Source organism: Chrysochloris asiatica, unplaced genomic scaffold, assembly GCF_000296735.1.
Source record: "Chrysochloris asiatica unplaced genomic scaffold, ChrAsi1.0 scaffold00130, whole genome shotgun sequence".
NCBI classification, from domain to species: domain Eukaryota; kingdom Metazoa; phylum Chordata; class Mammalia; order Afrosoricida; family Chrysochloridae; genus Chrysochloris; species Chrysochloris asiatica.
Genome location: NW_006408648.1, coordinates 4,406,363 through 4,428,213, shown reverse-complemented (window position 1 = coordinate 4,428,213; position 21,851 = coordinate 4,406,363). Strand labels below are relative to the sequence as shown.

General features: G+C 41.5%; 1 protein-coding gene across 1 annotated transcript in view; it reads right to left on the bottom strand.

Moving 5' to 3' along the window:
- Positions 1-21,851, bottom strand: part of KALRN (kalirin, RhoGEF kinase) — a 154,124-nt gene that overhangs the window by 4,790 nt on the left and 127,483 nt on the right. Inside the window, exons 21-25 of the mRNA XM_006869371.1 lie at positions 17,389-17,510; positions 16,868-16,999; positions 15,053-15,217; positions 11,508-11,586; positions 4,406-4,606 (exon numbers count right to left, since the gene is read on the bottom strand). Of these exons, the coding sequence (XP_006869433.1) occupies positions 4,406-4,606; positions 11,508-11,586; positions 15,053-15,217; positions 16,868-16,999; positions 17,389-17,510 (699 nt within the window). The remainder of the gene's footprint in view (positions 1-4,405; positions 4,607-11,507; positions 11,587-15,052; positions 15,218-16,867; positions 17,000-17,388; positions 17,511-21,851) is intronic.

Here is a 21,851-nt window from a genome sequence, read left to right as displayed (position 1 = left end):
TTTGCATTCCAATCACCAGTAATGAGCAATACATCTTGATTGCATGTTTGATCAATTTCAGATTGAAGAAGTTGGTAGACTTCTTCTATTTCATCTTTACTGGCTTTAGTGGTTGGTGCATAAATTTGAATAATAGTGGTATTAACTGGGCTTCCCTGTAGGTGCATGGATAGGTCTCAAATGAGAACCCTGTAAATGAGGAAGTTTAAAAATTAGCTAAGATGTCCTTCTGGTCCTGGAAGGAGAATAGGACTTTAACCCACCCAGATAGTTATCTCAGGAATTAAACAGCTGAGACCCTAAAGGTAGAATGTTTGAGGAAGTTTGTTGATTTATTGTTTCTTTTTCCCTAAAGGTAGAATGTTTAAGGAATTTTATTGCTTTATTGTTTCTTTTTCCAAGAATGCCATCTTGATGTTAAAATAGGAGAAGTGTGCATCTAAATGTAACTTACTCTATATAACGTGCCTGCTCTTTGTGAGACACAGGGTGGTCTTGAGAAACTGTTCTGTCCATCCTCCAGACTGCTGGCTTTCTGCTAACCAAGCTTGGATTGGGTCTCTCCCTGACTCTGTGGTTGACTACAGTGACAGGTGGCAAATCCTCCTTTCAACAGGATTTGGCAACAGGGCTTTAGGAAAGTCACTGAAACTCTGCATTTTGGTTTCTTCAGCTTTTAAAGTGAGAATAATAATACCTACTTTCTTAAGGACCTCTGGTAGTGTAGTGGTTACAAATCGGGCTGTGAACCTCAAGGTCAGCAGTTCAAAATTACCAGCTGTTCCACAGGAGAAAGATGAGGCTTTCTGCTCCCGTAAAGCTTTACAACCTTGGAAACCCTGTCACTATGAGTCAGAACTGTGAGTCACTATGAGTCAGAACTGACTCCACTGCACATAACAACAATAACCTACTTCCTTATGAGGATCATGTGAGATAACAAGGCACCCAATAACCATAACTATTTTCAGGCACTCTCTGCCCTCTTGGAGTACTGGTTCCGTGCGCTAGATCAGCACTGTACTGCTAATCAGACGGTTGATGGTTCAAACACACCATGCTCCTTGGAAACCTTATATAGGGTCACTATGAATTTAGAATTGACTTCTCTGGAACTTAACAACAACTATGCCCTCTTACCCAAGGACTGATAAAATGTTAGCAGTTATCCTGAAATGTATGATGGGCTGTTAAAGGCACATTCCCAAGAAATGCCAGGTAGAACTGAAACCACTCTGGCTCAATTTTCACTCTCCTCTCTAGCTCATTCCTTCCCACTGGTCTCCTCTCCTACTTACCTAGACAGGGGCAAGGATAAGGAAATAGGGAAGCTTCCTTTTTCCTTCCTCTGAGCCACCCGGTGAGTGGGTTTGAGCAGTTTGTGGTTAGCAGCCCAATGCCTAACCCACTGTGCCACCAGGGCTCTCGAAGGGCCTCTTTGTTGTGACGTGCATCAAGCCAGTTCTGACTCTTGTGGTCAGCAGACCAGTGCTGATCCTATAGTGTCACACCAGGACTCCTTGTTGTTGTGATTGTTAAGTGCCATTGAGTCAATGTTTCTGAGGAGTGGCTGGTGACTTTGAACCACCAACACTGCAGTTCAAACCAACCTTTTGATCCGGTGCTTATTCTGCAGTGCCACGTCAAGATTCCTTAGCACCCATTAAATTACACTTTTACTAGGAGGTGGGACATTTTGAAAAGATTGTTCTTCTTATCTTCTATAAGATTTCCCCAAACCACAGAACATGCTCTCTCTTCTTAATCTGGATAATAGATGGACACTGTGATTTCGCTGATATATTTGATCTACTCTGGGGCCACATCATATGGTTGCTGAGTTCCTAGATGATCTGAAATGAGTGGGGTGGTTTGAAGGTATAGTTCCAACCTAAAAGGAATTTCTTGGATGGTAGATTAGGGATGCTAGAGCAGTCAATTGATGTAACAAACCAATTTCTTTCATTTCAATTTCACTTCTGTCAACAGCCTACAAGCAATATCTTTTCCTAAGCTTCCTGCACAGCCCAAGAGGCCATAATAGAAAATAAATAAGGAAACTGGAGTGAGCGATATAGGTTCAAGTCGCAGCTTCTCTATTTCCTAGTTTTTAAGAAGCAATTTATGGAAATGGAATAACAGGGCTTCAGGATACAGGGAATGAGGCATGGTGTGAAAGGGTAAAAGAGGGGAATAATGTTAGGATGCTTGGCTGTCCTTTTTTTTTTTTTTTTTAATGTTTTATTGTGAATTATGTGATAGTTTACAAGGGAAAATATTAGTTTTACAGTTATCCTATTTTATATAATTTCATTGCTATGGTTACAATCCCTCCATGCATCACCAACCAACTAAAGGGTATACACTACAAACCTGCCCCCGCAAACCCCCGATCATCAGCACACAGCCCCTCTGCCTTTCTGTGTCTAGAGTTCCCAGCTGCTCCATCTCTCCACGTCATCATCATCTCTGCCTCCATCTCAGGCATCACTGCTTCTCTGGGTAGGGTCCCGCTCTCTGCTCTTCTCCCTTGATGGTCCCAGGGACCTCTGCTCCTAGGTTGAAAAGTTAATCACTCCCCTCCTTGCTACAAAACATCTACCTTTACATTTCCAACCCTCACAAGCAGTCCTGATAACAATTATTGACTATTGTATCACAAGAGACCCATCCGCATTTCATTTCATCAGCCCCGCCTAGACAGATTGGATACTACTCACTGGAGATTCTACCTTCCTCCACACCTCTGGATCTAGGTTTCCTCTTGAAAGCTTGTAAGCCAGTCACTTCTTGCCTTTGTAGCCCCCCCACCCCCCACCTCATTTTGGGTAGGTTGTCCAAGTTGCCTATCCCTGTCTACTCTGTGTATGGAGGGGGTGAGAATGATCCTTGCTGTAAGGATTTGTTCCTTCTTTTGAGCTACTGCATTCATAGGTGTAGGTCAAGTTCATCAAATTGTATCAGATTACTCTTTTCTTCCTCTTCTTTCTTCTGATCATCCAGTCATTGAAGCCAGGTCAAGTGGGTATTATCTGCAAGTGTGGGTGTTCTTGTGCATATGTCCTCTCTTCTTATCAGCTAGACGCTTCAGTATCCACTCTAGTCCTCTGTGGCTATGTCACTGACTCTGAGCTCTTGGCTGTCTTTTGAATCTTGGTTTCCCTTGCCTACCATTGTGAAATAGACACTTGCGGGGAGGAGGAGGAATAGCCAGAAACATCACAATAGAAAGCTTGTAAGCCCGTCTTCAGCCTGTAACTGATTGGAATACCTTAAAGGGGACTAGAAATTGCCCAGGCCCAAAATGGGGTGAGGGGGGAACCTAAAAAGGCAAGAAGTGACTGGCTTACAAGCTTTCAAGAGGGAACCTAGTTCCAGACAGGGCTGGGGTAGGTAGAACCTCCACTGAATGATTTCCAAACTGTTGGGACTGGGCTGGCGAAAGGAAATGGAGATAAGACTCTTGTGGTACAATAGTGAATAACTGTCATCAGGACTGACTGTGAGGGTCGGAAATGTAGAGGTAGAATTTTTTGACAAAAGGAGGGGAGTGATTGATTTTGCAGCCCAGGAGCAGAGGTCCCTGGGACCATAAAGTGAGAACAGCGTAGAGGGTGATCCTACCTCGAGAGGCAGTGAAACCAGGCATGGAGACAGAGATGATGATGTGGACAGATGGAGTGGCTGGGGACATGGGAATCAGGGAGGGAGAGGGGCTGTTTGCTGACAGCCAGGGGTGCGGGCCTGTGGGGTGTATCCTTTGGTTATTTAATGATGCATGGAGCGTATTGTAATCATTGCAAAAAAATGAAATACGATAGGATGAATGTGAAGCTGAAGTGGCATAAATAGACACTTGAGGGGGAGAGAAAGGAAGAGCCAGCAATATCACCATAGAATGAAGCTTATAAGTCTGTCTTCTGCCTATAACTGATTGGAATACCTAAAATGGGGCTACAACGTGCCCAGTGAAACCATATACGACAGAATGAATGTAAGCTAATGTTCTCCCATGTAAACTATCACATAATTTACAATAAAATAATAAAAAATAGAAGAAGCAATTTATTTTGCCTTTCTTAATTTTGCATTTCTAATCTATAACGTGACAGTGTTGTTATTGTTAAATGCCGTGGAGTCGGTCCCGACTCATAGCAACCCTGAGTGAGGTTTCCGAGGAGCGGCTAGTGAGTTTGAACCGCCAACTTTGAGGTCCAGTGCATTATGCTGCAGCATCACAACAGGACATTTATATAAAATGAGAGAAAGAGCAAGCATGCTACATAAAGAACTGTATAAACAGAGACACACTGTGTAACTTGTAACCGTTCTTTTCTAATAATTGTGGACAATAAATGACCTAAACAGCTAGGATCCCCCTTGGAGAGATGGCACCTTTACTCACAGTTCCAAAATCAGGATGTAGGATGTGGGGGACTCATAGGTGTCATGGAGTGTGATATACTGGGGGTGCTGCAGGTGTTGGAGGAGGGCAGCCTCGTGGGCAGCCTGCTCTTTCTTCTTCATTTTTTTGCTAACAAATTTCACAGCAACATCTTTGCGAGTAGCTTTGTGAATGCATTTCTTCACTATGGAGAAACGGCCTCTGGGGAACAAAAGAGAAAGAGCATTTTACAAAGCTGTCTGCAGCACCTGGCTGTCATTTTATCACTAGTTTTGTCTGAAGCAGTCCGACAGTCATATTTCATTAGGAATCTTATTTTTCTACACTTTAAATTATAATATTATTCAGAAAGCCCATTTCCCCTTCCCAAAGCATTTTATGATTCTTTGAGATGCCAAGAGCCCACTGAAAATCGTTTTCTTAACCCGTAAGTCTCTAATTTTGAACAGCAGTCACTGGTTGTTTTCTTTTGTAAGTAAAATACATTTCTAGAAAATAAAATAGTAACTACAGTAACAACATTAAAGAGGGAGGAATCCTAATGTATGATAATTTAAAAATCATCTTTAAGGAGGCAATTTATTACTTTCATTTTGTATTTATTATATTTTCATTGAGAAAAATTTCAAATGGACACAAAGTGAAGGGAACCGTATAATGGGCCCCTGCACTTGGCAACCACCTTTCATAATTACCAACATTTTGCCAAATTTTGTTTCATCTATTCCTTTCTCAACCTCTGCTTTTGTTTTTGTTTGTTTGTTTGGGATACTTAAAAATAAAATCCAGTATCATATCAAAAGCCATATCAATCATATTTCATTCATAATACTTCAATGTGGCTGTTGTTTTGAAGTGCTGTCGAGTCGGTTCCAACTCATAGCCACCCTGTATAGGGTTTACAAGGAGTGACTGGTGGATTTGAACTGCTGACCTTGTGGTTAACAGTCCAGTGCTTATCTTACAGCATCATACCAATATACATCTTTAACTGACAAGGATATTGAAGAATATATAGCCACCACACAATGATCACATTTAACAAAACTACCAAAAGACAAATTCATTGCCATCAAGTTGATTCTGACTCATAGTGACTCTTTATAGGCTTTCTCAGGCTGCAAATCTTTATGGAAGAAGAAAGCCTCACCTTTTCCATGTATACTGACTGGTGGGTTTGAACTGCTGACTTTTAAGTTAGCAGTCCAATGCTTATTCTACAGTACCACCAGGGTTCCTTTTTAAACAAAAATGTTGTGTTGTTGTTAAGCGCTGTTGAGTCCATTTCGATTCAGAGTGACCTATTTATATAGAGTTTCCCAGGAGTGGTTGGTGGGTTTGAACCACCAACCTATGGTGAGCAGTCCAGTATTTATCCTACAGTGCCACACTCCTAAACAAAACTGTTGTTAAGTGCCATCAAGCTGGTTCCGGCTTATAGCAACACTGCATAGGGTTTCCAAGTAGTAGCTGGAGGGTTTGAACAACCTTGCAATTACCAGTCCAGTGCTTATTCTACAGCACCACACCAGGACTCCTTCCTCACTTTGTTGTTGTTGTTAAGTGCCGTCGAGTTGATTCCAACCCATAATGACCCTGTATAGGGTTTCCAAGGAGCAGCTAGTGAGCTTGAACAGCCGACTTTGCAGTTTAAATGACTGCAGTCTGGTGCATTAATCCATAGTGATATATCAGTTTAATAGATTTTAGCTGAATATTTGGGTATTTACTTCTCTATTTCTTGATCTTTCAGTTTAATTAGTATCTGTTGACATCTGGTATGAAAGATAAGATTTTAGTCTTTTTCCTCTCTCTGTCCCCATATACAGCTTTTGTGCCAGAACTTTAAAGCAGAATTGTATTTAATCAATATCCAGTGTTTATATTATTATAATTATATGAGTACTATTTGTGGGTTCTGAATGGTATAACATCAGGAAAGGTGTGCACCAGGGTTGTATTCTTTCACCATGCTTATTCAATCTGTATGATGAGCAAATAATCTGAGAAACTGGATTATATGAAGAAGAATGTGGCATCAGAATTGGAGAAAGACTGATTAACAACCTGCAGTATGCAGATGATACAATCCTACTTGCTGGAAGCAAAGAAAGTTTAAAATACTTATTGATGAAGATCAAAGATTATAGCCTTCAGAAAGGATTGTAACTCAATGTAAAGAAAACAAAAATCCTCACCACTGGATCAATAAACAACATTCTTAACAATGGAGAGAAGATTGAAGTTGTCAAGGACTTCATTCTTCTTGGATCAACTATCAACACTCATGGAATCAGCAGTCAAGAAATCAAATGACGTATTGCATTAAGCTAATCTGCTGCACAAGACCTTTTTAAAGTGTTGAAGAGCAACGATGTCAGCTCGAGGACTAAGGTGCGCCTGACCTCAGCCATGGTATTTTCAATAACCTCATATGCATGCAAAAGCTGAACAGTGAATAAGGAAGACCACAGAAGAATTGATGCTTTTGAGTTATGGTGTTGGAGGGGAATATTGAAAGTGCCATGGGCTGCCAAAAGAACCAATAGATCCATTTTAGAAGAAGTGCAGCCAGAGTGCTCCTTAGAGGCCAAAATGGCCAAATTTCGTCTCTCATACTTCGGACATATTGTCTGGAGGGAGCAGTCACTGGAGAAGGATATCATGTTTGGTAAGGTGGAGGGTCAGAGAAAAAGAGGAAGACCCCCAACGAGATGGATTGGCCAAGTGGCAGCATCGATGGACTCGATGGACTCAAGTGTGGCAACGGTAGTGAGGGTGGCCCAGGATTGGGCAGAGTTTCGTTTTTGTGCATAAGGTTGCTATGGGTCAGTACTGACTCGATGGCACTTAACAACAACAACAACATACGGTTTCCAAGGAGTGACATGTGAGTTTGAACCGCCAACCTTGAAGTGCAGGGCATTAACCTGCAGCACCACACCAGGACATGAATATTAGATCTTTTGATATTACCCTATAGGTCTCTGCGACAGTGTTTGATTCTTTTTAAAATATTTTTTCTCTTGATTCTTCAGATTCGATCATTTTGATTTCTTATCTTCCAGTTCACTGACTCCTCTATCATCTTCTTCCTGATACTGAACCCAACTATTAATTTCTAAATTTCACATACTGTATTTTTTATTATAAAATACTCATAAAAAACACATTAAAATAATTTCTTTTTATCTGCTGAGAAATAGCTCCATTTATTCAAAGAGTGTTGACCTTTATCTCTTGTTGTTATGTGCCGTTGAGTGGATTCTGACCCATAGCAATCCTGTATAGGGTTTCCGAGGAGCAGCTGGTTATCTTGAACTGCTGACCTTGCAGTTTCAGCAGCTTTTTAGAGGATAATTATTATAGTTATTTAATAGTATATATGTATACATATATACTATTATATAAAATTATTATATAAAACTTTATATAAAATTATTATATAAAACTATAATAAAAATAGACTTTAAATAACTGGTGTGGCCCTGTGGGTTAATGTGCTAGACTGCAATTTTGGTTTGAACCACAAGGTTGGTGGTTCAAGCTCACCAGCTGCTCCTTAGAAATCCTATACAGGGTCGTTATGGGTTGGAACTGACTTGATGGCACTTAACAACAACAACAACATATACATAAGGGGCATGCAGTAGCTCTGTAAGATAAGCACTGGACTGTGAACCACAAAGTTAGCAGTTAGAGCCCATCAGGCGCTCTGCAGGAAAAAGATAAGGCTTTCTGCTCCCACAAATATTTAAAACCTTGAAAATCCTACACAGAGTTGCTATGAGTTGGCACCAACTCAACAGCATTGAACAATAAACCAAGTTTATCTAAGTATTTATAATATTTCATTTTTATTTAATATTCAATAGTAATGGCAATATCTGGGTTATCTCAGAATTGTTCTGTGTTGACACTGTTTTCCCTCAGAATTTGTCAGATTTTCCTAATTTTTAATATGTTGAGAATTTTTGGTTATATTCAAGACCTTTTGAAAGTAATGCTGTGAGGCTCTGGGTCCTATTAAAATTCTCTGGCAAATGTTGAGTTTTTGTTTATATGTTTTAATACACAACCAACTCGGTTAGGACCTTCTGTGAGTGGCAGTTGGATTGTGTGCTTTGTTTTCAGGGTGTTTACTATGCTAGTTGGGTCTGTCCCTCAGGAGTGCCATTCAAAGAAGAATCTGGCATTTGAGGAATGGTTTATACTATACCTCATTTCTCCAAGTCTTTGGGTATATTCCTATGCCTGGACAGTTTGGGAGTGACCCAGCACTTGTACCCTGAATTAGGAGTTCCCTTATTTAGTTCTTCATTGAGATTTCTCCCCACATTCTTTGGCTCCATGGGTTCCCATATGCTGATACTCTGGCCAGAAATAGGAGATCCCTCAGTTTCAGCTTCTAGCACCATCATGCAGTTTCATTCAACTGTCCTTGGAGTAAAAGGAGAGTTTAAGAGTAACAGGGATTTCTTTGTTCATTTGTTTTTGTTAGATGCTGTCAAGTCAGTTTCAACACATAGTAAACCTAGCTACAACAGCACAAAACACTGCCCAGTCCTGTGCCTTCCTCACAATTATTTCTATGTTTCAGCCCATTGTTGCTGCCACTGTGTCAATCCTTCTCAGTGAGGGTCTTCCTCTTTTTTGCTGGCCTTCCACTTTGTCAAGCATGATGTCCTATTCCAGAGACTGGTCCCTCCTGATAACATATCTGAAGTACATGAGAGGAAGTCTTGTCATCTTGCTTCTAAGGAGCATCCTGGATGTACTTCATCCAATATAGGTTGTTTGCTATTCTAGCAGCCCATGGGATATATGATATTTTTCACTAATACCATGACTTAAAGGCATTAGTTCTTCTCAGACATCTTTATTCACTGTCCAGTTTTCACATGCATATGAGGCAACTGAAAATACCATAGCTGGGGTCAGGCTCATGTCAGTCCTCAAACTGACGTCATTGCTTTTTAATACTTTGAAGAGGTCTTTTGCACAAGATTTGCCCAATGCAATACATCATTTGATTTCTTGCCTGCTATTTCCATGAATGTAGATTCATACATACGAATAACATGATATCTTGGATAAGTACAATATTTTCTCCATGTATTGTGATGTTGCTCATTGTCCAGTTATGAAGACTTTTGTTTTAATTATGTTGAGGTGTAATCCATACTGAAGGCTGTGCTTTGATCTTCATCAGCAAGTGATTCAAGTCCTCCTTACTTGAAATAAGCAAGGCTGTGTTGTCTTCATATCACAGGTTGTTAACGAGTCTTCTTACAATCCGGATGCTATGTTCTTCTTCATATAATTCAGCTTCTCAAAGTATTTGTTCATCATACAGATTGAATAAGTCTGATGAAAGGGTACAACCTTGGTGTACACCTTTCCTGATTTAAAACCAGGCAGTATTCTCCAGTTATGTTCAAACACCTGCCTCTTGGTCCATGTATATATAGTACCCTTCCTTGTACTGTATGCCTTGTATCTTTTCACAAATCATGATAATAAACAAAGTTTTTTTTTTTTTTAAAGTCATATTTTCATTTCTTTTTTTCAAGGATCCACTGAATGATGTTCTCTGATTTAAATACTGAAGAAAGGAGTGTGTGTGGGGGGGGTTGGTTAGAAATACTCATTAAATAATTAATGTGTTTAATACACATTGTTGTTGTTGTTATTAGGTGCCACTGAGTTGATTCTGAATCATAACAACCCTGTGTCTAACAGCACAAAACTGCCCGGTCATATGACATCTTCATAATTGTTGTTTGAGCCCATGATTGCTGCCACTGTGTTTAGTGCATGGATATATACATTGTTGTTGTTGTGTGTCCTCAAGTCAGTTCCAACTCTTAGTCACTTGTATAGGGATTCTGAAGAGCGGTTGGTGGACTTGGAACTGTTGACCTTGTGATTAGCGGTCCAGTGCTTGTCCTACTTCACCACACCAGGACTCCATGTAACACTAGAATTCCATATGTAAAGATTACAACCTAGTTGTTGTTAAGTGCCATCAAGTCAGTTCCAACCCAGAGCAAACTTGTATAGGGTTTATGAGGAACCACTGGTGGGTTTGAACTGCTGACTTTGTGGTTCAAACTGACCTTGCGGTCTAGCGCATTATCCTGCGCTAGAATCTATGTTGTTGTTGTTAAGTGTCATCGAGTTGGTTCCAACTAACAGTGACCATTCGAGGAGCAGCTGGTGGGTTTGAACTGCCCACCTTGTAGTTCAAAGTCTAGCGCTGATCTTACAGTGCCACATCAGGAGTCTTCAGAACTATATGGTTGGTTGGATGTGTGCTGCGGTTCTGACCCATAGCGACCCTGTATAGGATTTCTGGGGCTGTAAATCTTTACGGGAGCAGAAAGTCTCACCTTTCTCCCAAGGAATGGCTGGTAGTTATGAACTGTTGACCTTGAGGTTAGGAGCCCAACTCGTAACCTCTATGCTACCAGAGTTCCTTCAGAACTGTTTAGAGCTCTTTTATATAAGGTTCCATGAGTCAGCATCGACTTGATGACACACACTAACAACAACATAATAATTAGTGATTATACATTCCTGTTAAGAACTTTTTATAAGAATTAACCATGTACTACTTGCTCATAAAGTAAGTAACATAACAAAAATCAAGTAATCCATATCATATTGTTCAACTTTTCTGAACATAACACAATTGCTAGAAATCAGTAATAAGTTAATTAAAAAAAAACACTCATACATTGAGAAACTTAAAACCATTTTCATTGCCCGTGAGCCAAAGCAAAAAAATCATAGTTGAAATTAAAAATTACTTAGAATTCAATGATAATAAAAATACCACATATCAAAACCTGCCTAAAATTATCCTTTGAAGAAGATTTAGATCATTCACTATTTTACATTAGAAAAGAAGAAAGGCTATAAATTGAGGAGTGAACTTAAGAAGTTAGAAAAAGAGCAATAGAAAATACATATCAATATTCTAACTTGTTTCTTATTATAGAGTGAAAACATTTATTAAAAGAAACCAAAACAATCCAGTCGTTACTCTCATGTGATGTTAATTGCTCACAAACCACAGAACAGAAAACAGTGTCATTACCTTCCAATTTCATTCACTTCCGTATAAGCAGAATCAAAATTCTCCTTCCAAGAAATGGTGGCCCCATCAGCAGCAGCATCTTTGGGAGACAGAAATTTCATTTGTGATACTGAAGATGGTATATGAGAATAAGGAAAAGATGAATAGCGAAGCTCCTGGATAATACCAAAGCAATTCTCATCACTCAGTGGAGAAGTGCCACGATTCTCTGGATTGTTAGTTTAAAAAATAACACCCAACGGGAAACTGACATTACAAAGACAGACTCCCTCTGGCCTTTACTTAGACAAGAGAAAAACTCTGGACAATCACAAAGGTAACTTCTGGATGTTTTAAAATAGAAAACTGACAGAAAGTAAGAGAAAGGAGAAAGCACTTTGACAGTACAAAAACGACTGTAGGGAAAATACATCAGAGAAAGCAGAGAGGAATAAAGGGCCTAGAAAGCAGGGAAGAAGGAAGCATGTGCAAAACATTCTGAAAACTTGTCATCTTCTTCCTTTTCTCTGTCATGATTTGGTTCATTGAATGATTGATTGACCTTAACCCAAAATGTGCAGCTAAGTAAAAAGGTATTGCTATAAAACCATTGTAATCTTTATTAAACACAAATATAAAAATATGAAGTTAATTGTTTCTCAACATATTCTCCATCTCAGTCTATACACTTTTGAAGGTGGTGTTTCTATCTTGCTAACCCTCCCAAAGAATTCTGTGCTCTTTGATTTATATCACACCAAAACAGCAGTATTAGCATCCTTAAGGGACTCATTCGGTGTTCCTTTTCAATGTTCTTTGAGTTTGGGGAATAAAAAGAAGTCTGAAGAGGCAAGATCAGAGCTGTAAGGTGAATGGTGCAAGGTTTCTCAGTGAAATTATAATAGGGTAGCCCTTGGCTAACCCTCAGAGAATGAGTAGGTGCATTATCATGATGGAATAAAAAATTCCTTGGTGTAGCTTTTCTCATTAATGTAATTTTCAATATTCTTAAAACTTCTTCTTAATAAGCCCCTGTGATCATCCTGTGTTCTCAAGAAAATCTATCAGGATAACCTCTTTGGGCCCAGCAAATCCCCTTGGAAGCCACTGTTTAGATTGGACCTTTTGTTTTTTAAAGGCACCCTAATGAAACTAAGACAGAGAACTTGTCTAAAGCCATCCACCAAATAAAGCCAATGCCTGTATGAACTGAAACTCCGGCAGCATTACTTTTTGACTTACTCTTGTATATGCCTGAGTAGAATCTTTGCTCTTGTAAAGATTATAGTCCAGAAAACCCTATAAGAACATTCTACTTTGTCACGTGGGGTCACCATGAGCTGGACAACAAACAACAGAATCTATGGCAGTGTTACCTTGGCAGTATTAACCCAAGGCAGTGGCTTACACACACACAAACAACATCCACAAGTAACACAACATGAAAGTGGTCATTGCTGGGCAGTGACACTTAAGGGGACAGTGAAGAGAGACCTCTAAGCCAGTAACACAGTTCTTGTAACAATGATTACCAGTTTCCTCTGAGTGAGTCACATCACAAAACAGTTAAGGCTAATTGATGGTCGTTTATCCATGTGGAATTTTGAGGAAACAGACCCAGGGCTAAGGTTTCCCAGTGAGTCACAGACCCATGAAAACAAAGCCACCGGATGGGAACTGAGGCTGGACTACAGTGGGGAGGGGTGGAGAGTACTTCTGGATTTGGGGAGGGGGGAAGCACGTAGGTTCAGGCCCTCTGGAGACCCTTTTGTTGTTGTTAAATTGTTAAGTGTCATGGAGTCCATTCTGACTCATTGCGACCCTGTATAGGGTTTCCGAGGAGGGACTGATGAGTTTGAACCACTGACCTTGAGTCACTACACTTGAGGGACCATGAATCTACATCTTTTTGGTTAAGGGAACCTCAGGATTTCCAAAAATATATATCCTGAGATTCTCTTAACCAAAAAGATGCAGGCCCATTGTCCCTCAAGCATGTGAATGAAACACCAGCCCCTCCTCTCCTACCCCTCTCCTCACAATGCACACAAACCATCTCCCTTGTCCTGCCTGAAATCTCGCCAGATGGAGGATTCCTTAGGCTAACAAGTCTTTCAGAATACTCCTGGGACCAAGGTGTCTTGGTGAGACAGTGACTCATGTTGTTAGTTACCGTGACTCAATTTCACAACAACACCATGTGTGCAGAGTAGAACTGCCCCGTAGGGTTTTCAAGGTTGTGACCTTTCAGAAGCAGGCCTATCTCCTGAGGACCAAATTGCCAGCCCTGTGATCAGTAGTAGAGGACCTCACCTTTTGGTCCACCCAGGGACTCCGAGATAGTGAACGTACCACACCACCCATTGCCATCAGGTCGATTCTGACTCAAAATGACTTTATAGGACACCACAGAACTACTCCACAGGGTTTCGGAGACTACATATTTATGGAAGCCAACTGACTCGTCTTTCTTCTGAGGAGCAATTGGCAGGTTGGAACCACTTGTGGTTAGCAGGCTGACGCTAAACTCACTATGCTACCAAGACTCCTTGAGATAGTAACTAGGAGGGCAAAATTAGAACCCCATTTACAAAACAGTTACATATAACTAGTTGAAGTCCTGGTGTGGCACTGTAGGATCAGCACTGGATTGCTAACCACAAGGTTGGTGGTTCAAATTCATCAGTTGCTCTTGGAAACCCTATACAGGGTCACTATGAATCAGAACTGGCTTGACAACACTTACAAACAATAACCAGTTATATATATATTTTCATTAAATATTTAATAAATCTACAGAATAATGTATGTTGCAAAAAAAGAAAAACTTTTAGAGGTTTATGGTAGGGGTTAGTGAAACAATCAAATCTTTCTCATGCAGTCAAATCCTTCCACCAGGTTGCATTCCTCTCCTCATTTGAAGTTGTTGCAGGCTGTCCTAATGCTGAGGACGGGGATGACAGGGGTAGGGCACTGAAGGCTGGCTGGGTGAGAGGAGGTTTCTTGGTTCCTGATTTAGACAAGGACAGATTGGATGGATGTCACTCATGACTCACCTATTCCTCTCTGTTCCTGGAGACACACATGGAAACCTGGGGGGTACTTGGCAGGCCCAGGGTCACATGTGGGTTAGGCACAGGAGGCAGACTCAATGTTCCCCCTAAGGCACTTTGTGGCACACTATATGGAAACACTCTTTATTATTGTTATTGTTAAGTGCTGTAGTCAGTTCCGACTCACAGCAACCCTGTATAAGGTTTACAAGAGTGACTGGTGGGTTTGAACTGCGGGCCTTGCAGTTAGCAGTCCAGTGTGCGGTGCTGCAGGATAATGCACTGGACTGCAAGGTTGGTTTGAACTGTAAGGTTGGTGATTTGAACTCACCAGCTGCTCCTTGGAAACTCTATACAGGGTCTTTACTAGAAGGAGCCAACTCAACGGCACTTAACAACAACAATTAAGTAGATTTAAGTCACCACTTGCTGGGTAGACTCACACCAATTGTGGAAGTGGCTGTATGACAGTTGGTCAGGTGCCTGGGGCTCCTGGGCATGGCTGGGGCTCACCATATTCTGGAAGCCTCACGAACTCCGAAGGCTCACTGGGAAGGCTGATCCCCCAGGGGTTACTGGCACTGACTCTGAACTGGTAAGGACACCCAGGACTGAGGTCTTCGATGACGAGGTAAGTGTCCAAGGTCGAAGCTACGGACTGCTGCCAAACCTGGGACCCTAGTACACAGTTTACGAGGCAAGAAAAAGACAAAAAAAATCAATGGGACATTGTTTCAAAGACCTTCAGCAAACAAAGAAAGGAAAATGGACATATTCTACTCAAGTGGCAGCTGTAGTCAATACATCAGCTGGGATTCAGGAAACTGGCAGCCCAATCCTGGTTGGCCTAGGTTTCTAAGTAAGTGAATAAATTGTCAGGCAGTTGCTGGATTTTTGACGATAAGTCTATAGATTCTGTTTACTTTCAGAACTTTACTTCCATAACTATGGGAGAGAAAGGTATCAATATGACTTTACAGAGAAACACGTGGTATGTGCTAAGTTTTTAATATAGCTAGAAGAATACATGGTAAATTAGTAACGAAATGAGAAAAAACATACTGTTGGAAGTTGAAACAATTCATTTCCTCCAATGAAAATTAGCATGTATTGAACACTACACACATGGTCTCTTCCCATTGCTGTTGTTGTTGTTATGTGCCGTGGAGTCGGTTCTGACTCATAGCGACCCTGCATAGGGTTTCCGAGGCTGTAAATCTTTATGGGAGCAGAAAGCCTCATCTTTCTCCCATGGAATAGCTGGTAGTTTTGAACTGCTAACCGTAAGATTAGCAGCCTGAATTATAACTACTACGCTACCAGAGCTCCTTTCTCTTCCATAGTTCATTTAATTTTCCATCTTAAGTCCCCAGAAACTTATGAAGTAGGGAGCATTTGTTTCACTTTATGAAGACAATGAAGCTCAGAAAGATTCAACACTTGGCCCAAGAGCACTTTGTTAATAAGAGGAACTATAAACTGAATAATGCTGAGTTAAAATCTGAGCTTTGTAAAATATGTGTCTCAGCTCAGCATGAAGGTCGTTGTACTGTGCTGGGAGACACCAGAGTAAATGGTTTATGAAAGGTGCAAAAGTATGTAGCTTTACAACCTTGCAGGACCTGTTTAACAGAGAAGAAGGAAGGGTTATAATAGTAAGAAGAGTGGAAGGTGCAATAGAACAAATGGTTTCAGTGCCAAGGGCAGCAAATGCTTCCAATTCAGCAGGAACTCATAAGGCAGATCAGAGATATATGGCAGCTTTTATTTTAGCTAATTTTTCATAATACATACATATCAACCTCAGTTGTTTGCAGTTGCTGAAGAATATATGCACTTTTAGCATGTAAATGTAACACATTTTCCAATTACTCAATTTTTAAAGGGCGTTATATATACATTTGTGCTCTCTAAATTTCATGTGGGGTCTGGGGATAAAGCTCTGATTATACAACTCTACTTATTTATTATTCTGGAAGAAACATCACACATTAGGTTCTAGCCTCAGTTCTGCTGCTTAGTGAGGACAATCTCAGGTACGTTTCTTAACCTTCTTTAGGCCTTAGCCGTCTCGTCTGTAAAACGGGCCTGCTTATCCTAGTATGAGTGTGTGGACTGGACGGAAATGCAGGTGAAGATACTTTGAACTCTGCCATGAATAGGTCATAAAGTGAGATCAGAAGGTGGCTGTACTCTGGCTTCTCTGCTGCATTGGCAGACACAAGAAGGAACAACTTATGAAAGATGCAGAGGTCAACAATTTCTAACTCTGAAGGATCTTCTTAAGGGGACTAGAAGACAGAAAAAGAGGAGGAGGAGTCGGCACACCTTCTTCTCTGTACTCTACAGTGTAACCAGAAATGGTGCAGTTCCCCGTGCTGGATGGAGGCAGCCAACGGAGGATGACCGAAGTGCAGCTTCTCTCCTGGGCAATGGGACGGTTAGGGGCGGCTGGAACACCTGCGGAAACAAACAGGGTCAAGCACTATTTCTGCATGAAGCTGTCATTTTTCACCAAGGAACATGACTTAACCTGTGTCTCATATTTTTCCAGAGACCTTCTCCACGAATTGGCACACTTTTCTCTAGGCTTGAAGAAGGCCTGGAAGTAAATGATGGACACACTTGGCTATCCAAAGTTCTTCCTTGAGCTAAATGCTGCACTTGGAAGATAAAGCGTGGTCAGAGAACTATGCATGGAGGCCTGGGCAGCTCATAACAAAGATTGATTCTCTTCCTATTCACTAGGTCTCTACTTTGGAATTTTCACAATGGATCTTTTTGTCCCCAGGTCTCAAAGAACCCTTGTACAATCCACTTACAATATCTGGTGAATAAAGAGACTGTACCTTGCACTTTGACTGTAGCAGATGTTGAGGTGGTTCCGTGGTCATTTGTTGCTAGGCAGGTGTAAATCCCACTGTCTTGGGGCATCAAGTTGCAGATCTTCAGGGTGATTTCACCGGAATCACTAGGGACACCAAAGGGAGGTCCTCCAAACTGCAGAACTGAACTTCTTGTGGTTTCCCTCTAGACCCACCCTCTAATATCCCATAGAAGTTCTGGTGGCACAGTGTGTTCAGTGTTGGGCTGCTAATGGCAAAGTTGGCAATGTAAACCCACCGACTGCTCTGTGGGAGAAGGATGAGGCTGTCTGCTCCTGTAGAGATTTATAGTCTCAGAAATCCAAAGAAACAATTCTACTCTGTCTATGATTCACAGGGTGGCTATTAGTGGGCAGGTTGCTGGGTGGAGGAAAAGGTTTGTGCCATATTACCAACATCGGTTGGCAGTTCGAACCCACCCAGCAGTGTCGTGGAATAAAGACCTAGCCATTTGCTTTTGTCAATATTACACCCAAGAAAACCCTAGGAAGCCATTCAACTTTGTAACATGTGGGGTCATCATGAGGTTAAATCAATTGGATGGGAACAGGTTCCATTTTTGTATTTTCATACTTTATACCCATCCTGGTGTGGTGCTTTAGGATAAAGCACTGAACTACTAACTGCAAGGTCAGCACTTCAAATCCACCAGTCGCTCCTCAGAAACCCTATACAGGGTGGTTAGAAGTCAGAACCAACTCAATGGCTCTCAACAACATCAACAACAAAACCCATCTCACAAGAGTCTGCATCGACTCCTTAGCTGTATTACTGAATGCAGAGCACAAAAATAAGCTTTCCTTAAGGAGGCCTTGTGAAAAACTTCCACTCTTTGTCTCACTTGTGGGACAAAGATGGGATTTTAATAAAATGTTTGAGGTTAAAGACAATAAAAGCCTGGAGATTTGGCACATTGTGTGCTGAGCTGGGAATCTTAGGCCTCAGGTCTAATACCAGTGTTTTCACCTACAACCTTGACTGATCAACTGGTCTCACTATCCTCATTTCCTTCTATGAGAAAAATCATTCTTGCCATGTGCATAAGTGATGAGTACAATAAGAAACAAAATGAGATAAGAATTAATATATAGTTAAACTCACCAGTGGCTCCTTGGAAACTCTATACAGGGTTGCTATGAGTTGCAACTGACTCGATGGCACTTAACAATACCACAAGTACTGGTCCATAATATTAGTATTAGCAATTTTTTTCTAAAATATTTTCTGTTTTTCAGATCAACAAAGAATGGGATAAGAAAATGGATACAATTAAAAATGAAGATGTTCCAAGTATTTCAAATTGTACATGTGGGAGGCTAAAAATACCTAAGTGAATGGAATATACCTAACTAATACTTTTTTCTCTGCTAAGATTGAAGTTGTCAAGGACTTCATTCTTTTTGGATCAACTATCAATACTCATGGAAGCAGCAGTCAAGAAATCAAACGACATATTGCATTTAGCTAATCTGGTGCAGAAGACCTTTTTAAAGTGTTGAAGAGCAAAGATGTCAGCTTGAGGACTAAGGTGCACCTGACCCAAGCCATGGTATTTTCTTTTTTTTTTTTAATGTTTTATTGTGAATTATATGATAGTTTACATGAGAGAACTTTAGTTTTTCATTCATTCCATCGTATATCATCTCATTGCCATGGTTCCAATCCCCTCCATGCATCATCAACCAACCAAATGGTATATCCTAGAAACCCACCCCCTACAGTTTTCGGCCCACAGTCCCTTTCCCTCTCTGGATCCAAAGTCCTCAGCTGCTTCATTACTCCACGTCATTGTCTCTGTCTCCATTTCAGGTATCTCCATTTCTCTGGATAGGGTCCCGCTCTCAACTCTTCTCCGTTGATAGCCCCAGAGACCTCCACTCCTAGCCTGTAGAATTAATCACTCCCTTCCTTGTTACAAAACGTCTACCTTTGCATTGCCAACCCTCACAGTCTGTCCTGATAAGCATCATTCACTACAGTGCCAAGAGTTACCTATCTGTATTTCCTTTCATCAGCTCCGCCCAGACAGATTGGATAGTACCCACTGGAGATTCTGCCTTCCTCCATGCTCCCTAGCACTAGGTTCCCTCTTGAAAGCTTGTAAGCCAGTCACTTCTTGCCTTTGTAGTCCCCCCCCTCCCCATTTGAGTATCCAATGTCCAAGTTGCCCATCTCTGTCCACTCTGTGTATGGAGGGGGTGTGAATGTTTCTTGCTGTAAGGATTTGTTCCTTCTTTTGAGTTGCTGCTCCATAGGTATAGGTCAAGTTCATCAGATTTTATCAGCTCATTCTTTTTTTTTTCCCTCTTCTTTCTTCTCCTGGTTGAGCTCTGATCATCCAGTCATCCGGTCCACGTCACGTGGGTATCATCTGCAAGTGTGGGCGCTCCTGTGCACATGCCCTCTCTTCCCATCAGCCGGTAGCTCCACTCTCCTCTCGAGTCCTCCGTGGCCACGCCACTGACTCTGGGCCCAAGAGTCTCCAGGTCTCCTCACACTGCTTGCCAACCAGGTCCCCAACTGGGTCCACAGAAGTCCACTGAACATTGTAGGGCTTAGCTTGCCGCTTCATTGCTGCTTTTACTCCATTTCCCCTCATCGGTGATGTGTGTGGTCACCAATCACAGCGTGCATTTCCGTTGAGTCTTAGTCTTGGAAGGGAGTTTGTGTTGAGAGGACCTAAGCCATGGTATTTTCAATAACCTCATATGCATGCGAAAGCTGGACAGTGAATAAGGAAGACCATAGAAGAATTGATGCTTTTGAGTTGTGGTGTTAGAGAAGAATACTAAAAGTGCCATGGGCTGCCAAAAGAACCAATAGATCTGTTTTGGAAGAAGTGCAGCCAAAGTGCTCTTTGGAGACCAAGATGGCCAAATTTAGTCTCTAATACTTCGGACATATTGTCTGGAGGGACCAGTTGCTGGAGAAGGATATCATGTTTGGTAAGGTGGAGGATCAGAGAAAAAGAGGAAGACCCCCAGAGAGATGGATTGGCAAAGTGGCAGCATCAATGGACTCAAGTGTGGCACCAGTAGTGAGGCTAGCCCAGGATCGGGCAGTGTTTTGTTATACTGTGCATAAAGTCACTGTGAGTTGGTACCGACTCGATAGCACCTATCAACAACCACCACCACCACCAATACATCCCCCCCCACCCCATGTGTCCCAGCATGGGGTCCGGGACCATCACAAGGGAAGTCAAGTTGCTCTGAAAGCATTAATTGTACACTGACCTACATCACAGTTCATCCTCCCTCTCCCCACAGGTTGCTGGTCTTCATGGTCTTCCCCACACACTGGTTCACTAGGTCCATTGATATTTTATGAGCTGGTCAGAAGTCTCAGCTGTGAATACCAAATCATGATGGCTTTTCTCCATTTCACATGCACACATATTAAATAAATGGAGGAAAGTCTCCCGATTCCATGTTTTTCCTTCATAAATGTTTCTTTAAGCCTTTAGGGCCTTCTCTTGCTTGTCAGCACTCTCATATAATAAAACGCATGATCAGTAGCAATAAAATATTAACAGAATGATTGGGAGACAATTAATTTGGTTAAAAGGTCTTGTGCTGAAGCATGCTTGTAACTGGAGTCTCTATTTTTTTTGGTGCATATTTTGAACCCCTGATGTGGCACGCTATAGGATCAGCGCTGGACTGTGAACCAAAAGGTTGGCAATTCAAGCCCACCAGCTGCTCCTCAGAAACCCTATACAGGGTTGCTATAAGTCGGTACCGACTCCATGTGGCACTTAACAAAAACAACAACAACCATTTTGAAGCAAGTCATTTCTCATTACCTAAGAAAATTGCTTTTGAAATTAATGAAGCATTAATGAAATGTTTAAGTATGTCATTGTGCACAGGATTCTGCAGGGCACCAACAGAGCCCTGATGTCCCATTTAAGAACCATATTCTTTCTACAGGTCTGGAACCTTCACCACTTCTTCGAGCCTTCACTACTTTTTCCAGCTTAGCGATTCCACTGAAATTTAAAGGGTTTATGCCTTGAGGTCTGAAAGTTTGTTTTCCATTGTTTAATGTGGCCCAGAATGCAACTCTTTCCAAATCATTCTTGCTCGTCCCAGGCATGGCTCCGTGATGCAGAGCAGTGTATGAAATGTGTGGCGTTTGGACCCAGGTGATCACCAGCTGAGAGGTAGGCTGGAGTGTGAGCCACATCACCAATTGCCATCAGTCAGTTCTGACTCACAGTGTGTCAGAGAACTGTGCTCCAGAGAGTTTTCAGTGGTTCAATTTTAGATGCAGGTCTCCTCTCCAAGCCTTCCTCTCAAGGGGCCTCTGCATGGATTCCAGCTTTTAAACCTTTCATTAGCAGCCGAGTGCGGTTAACTGTTTGCCCCATCCAGGGCTTCCAGGAGCAGCAGAAAACAAACAAACAAACAAAACCAAACTCACTG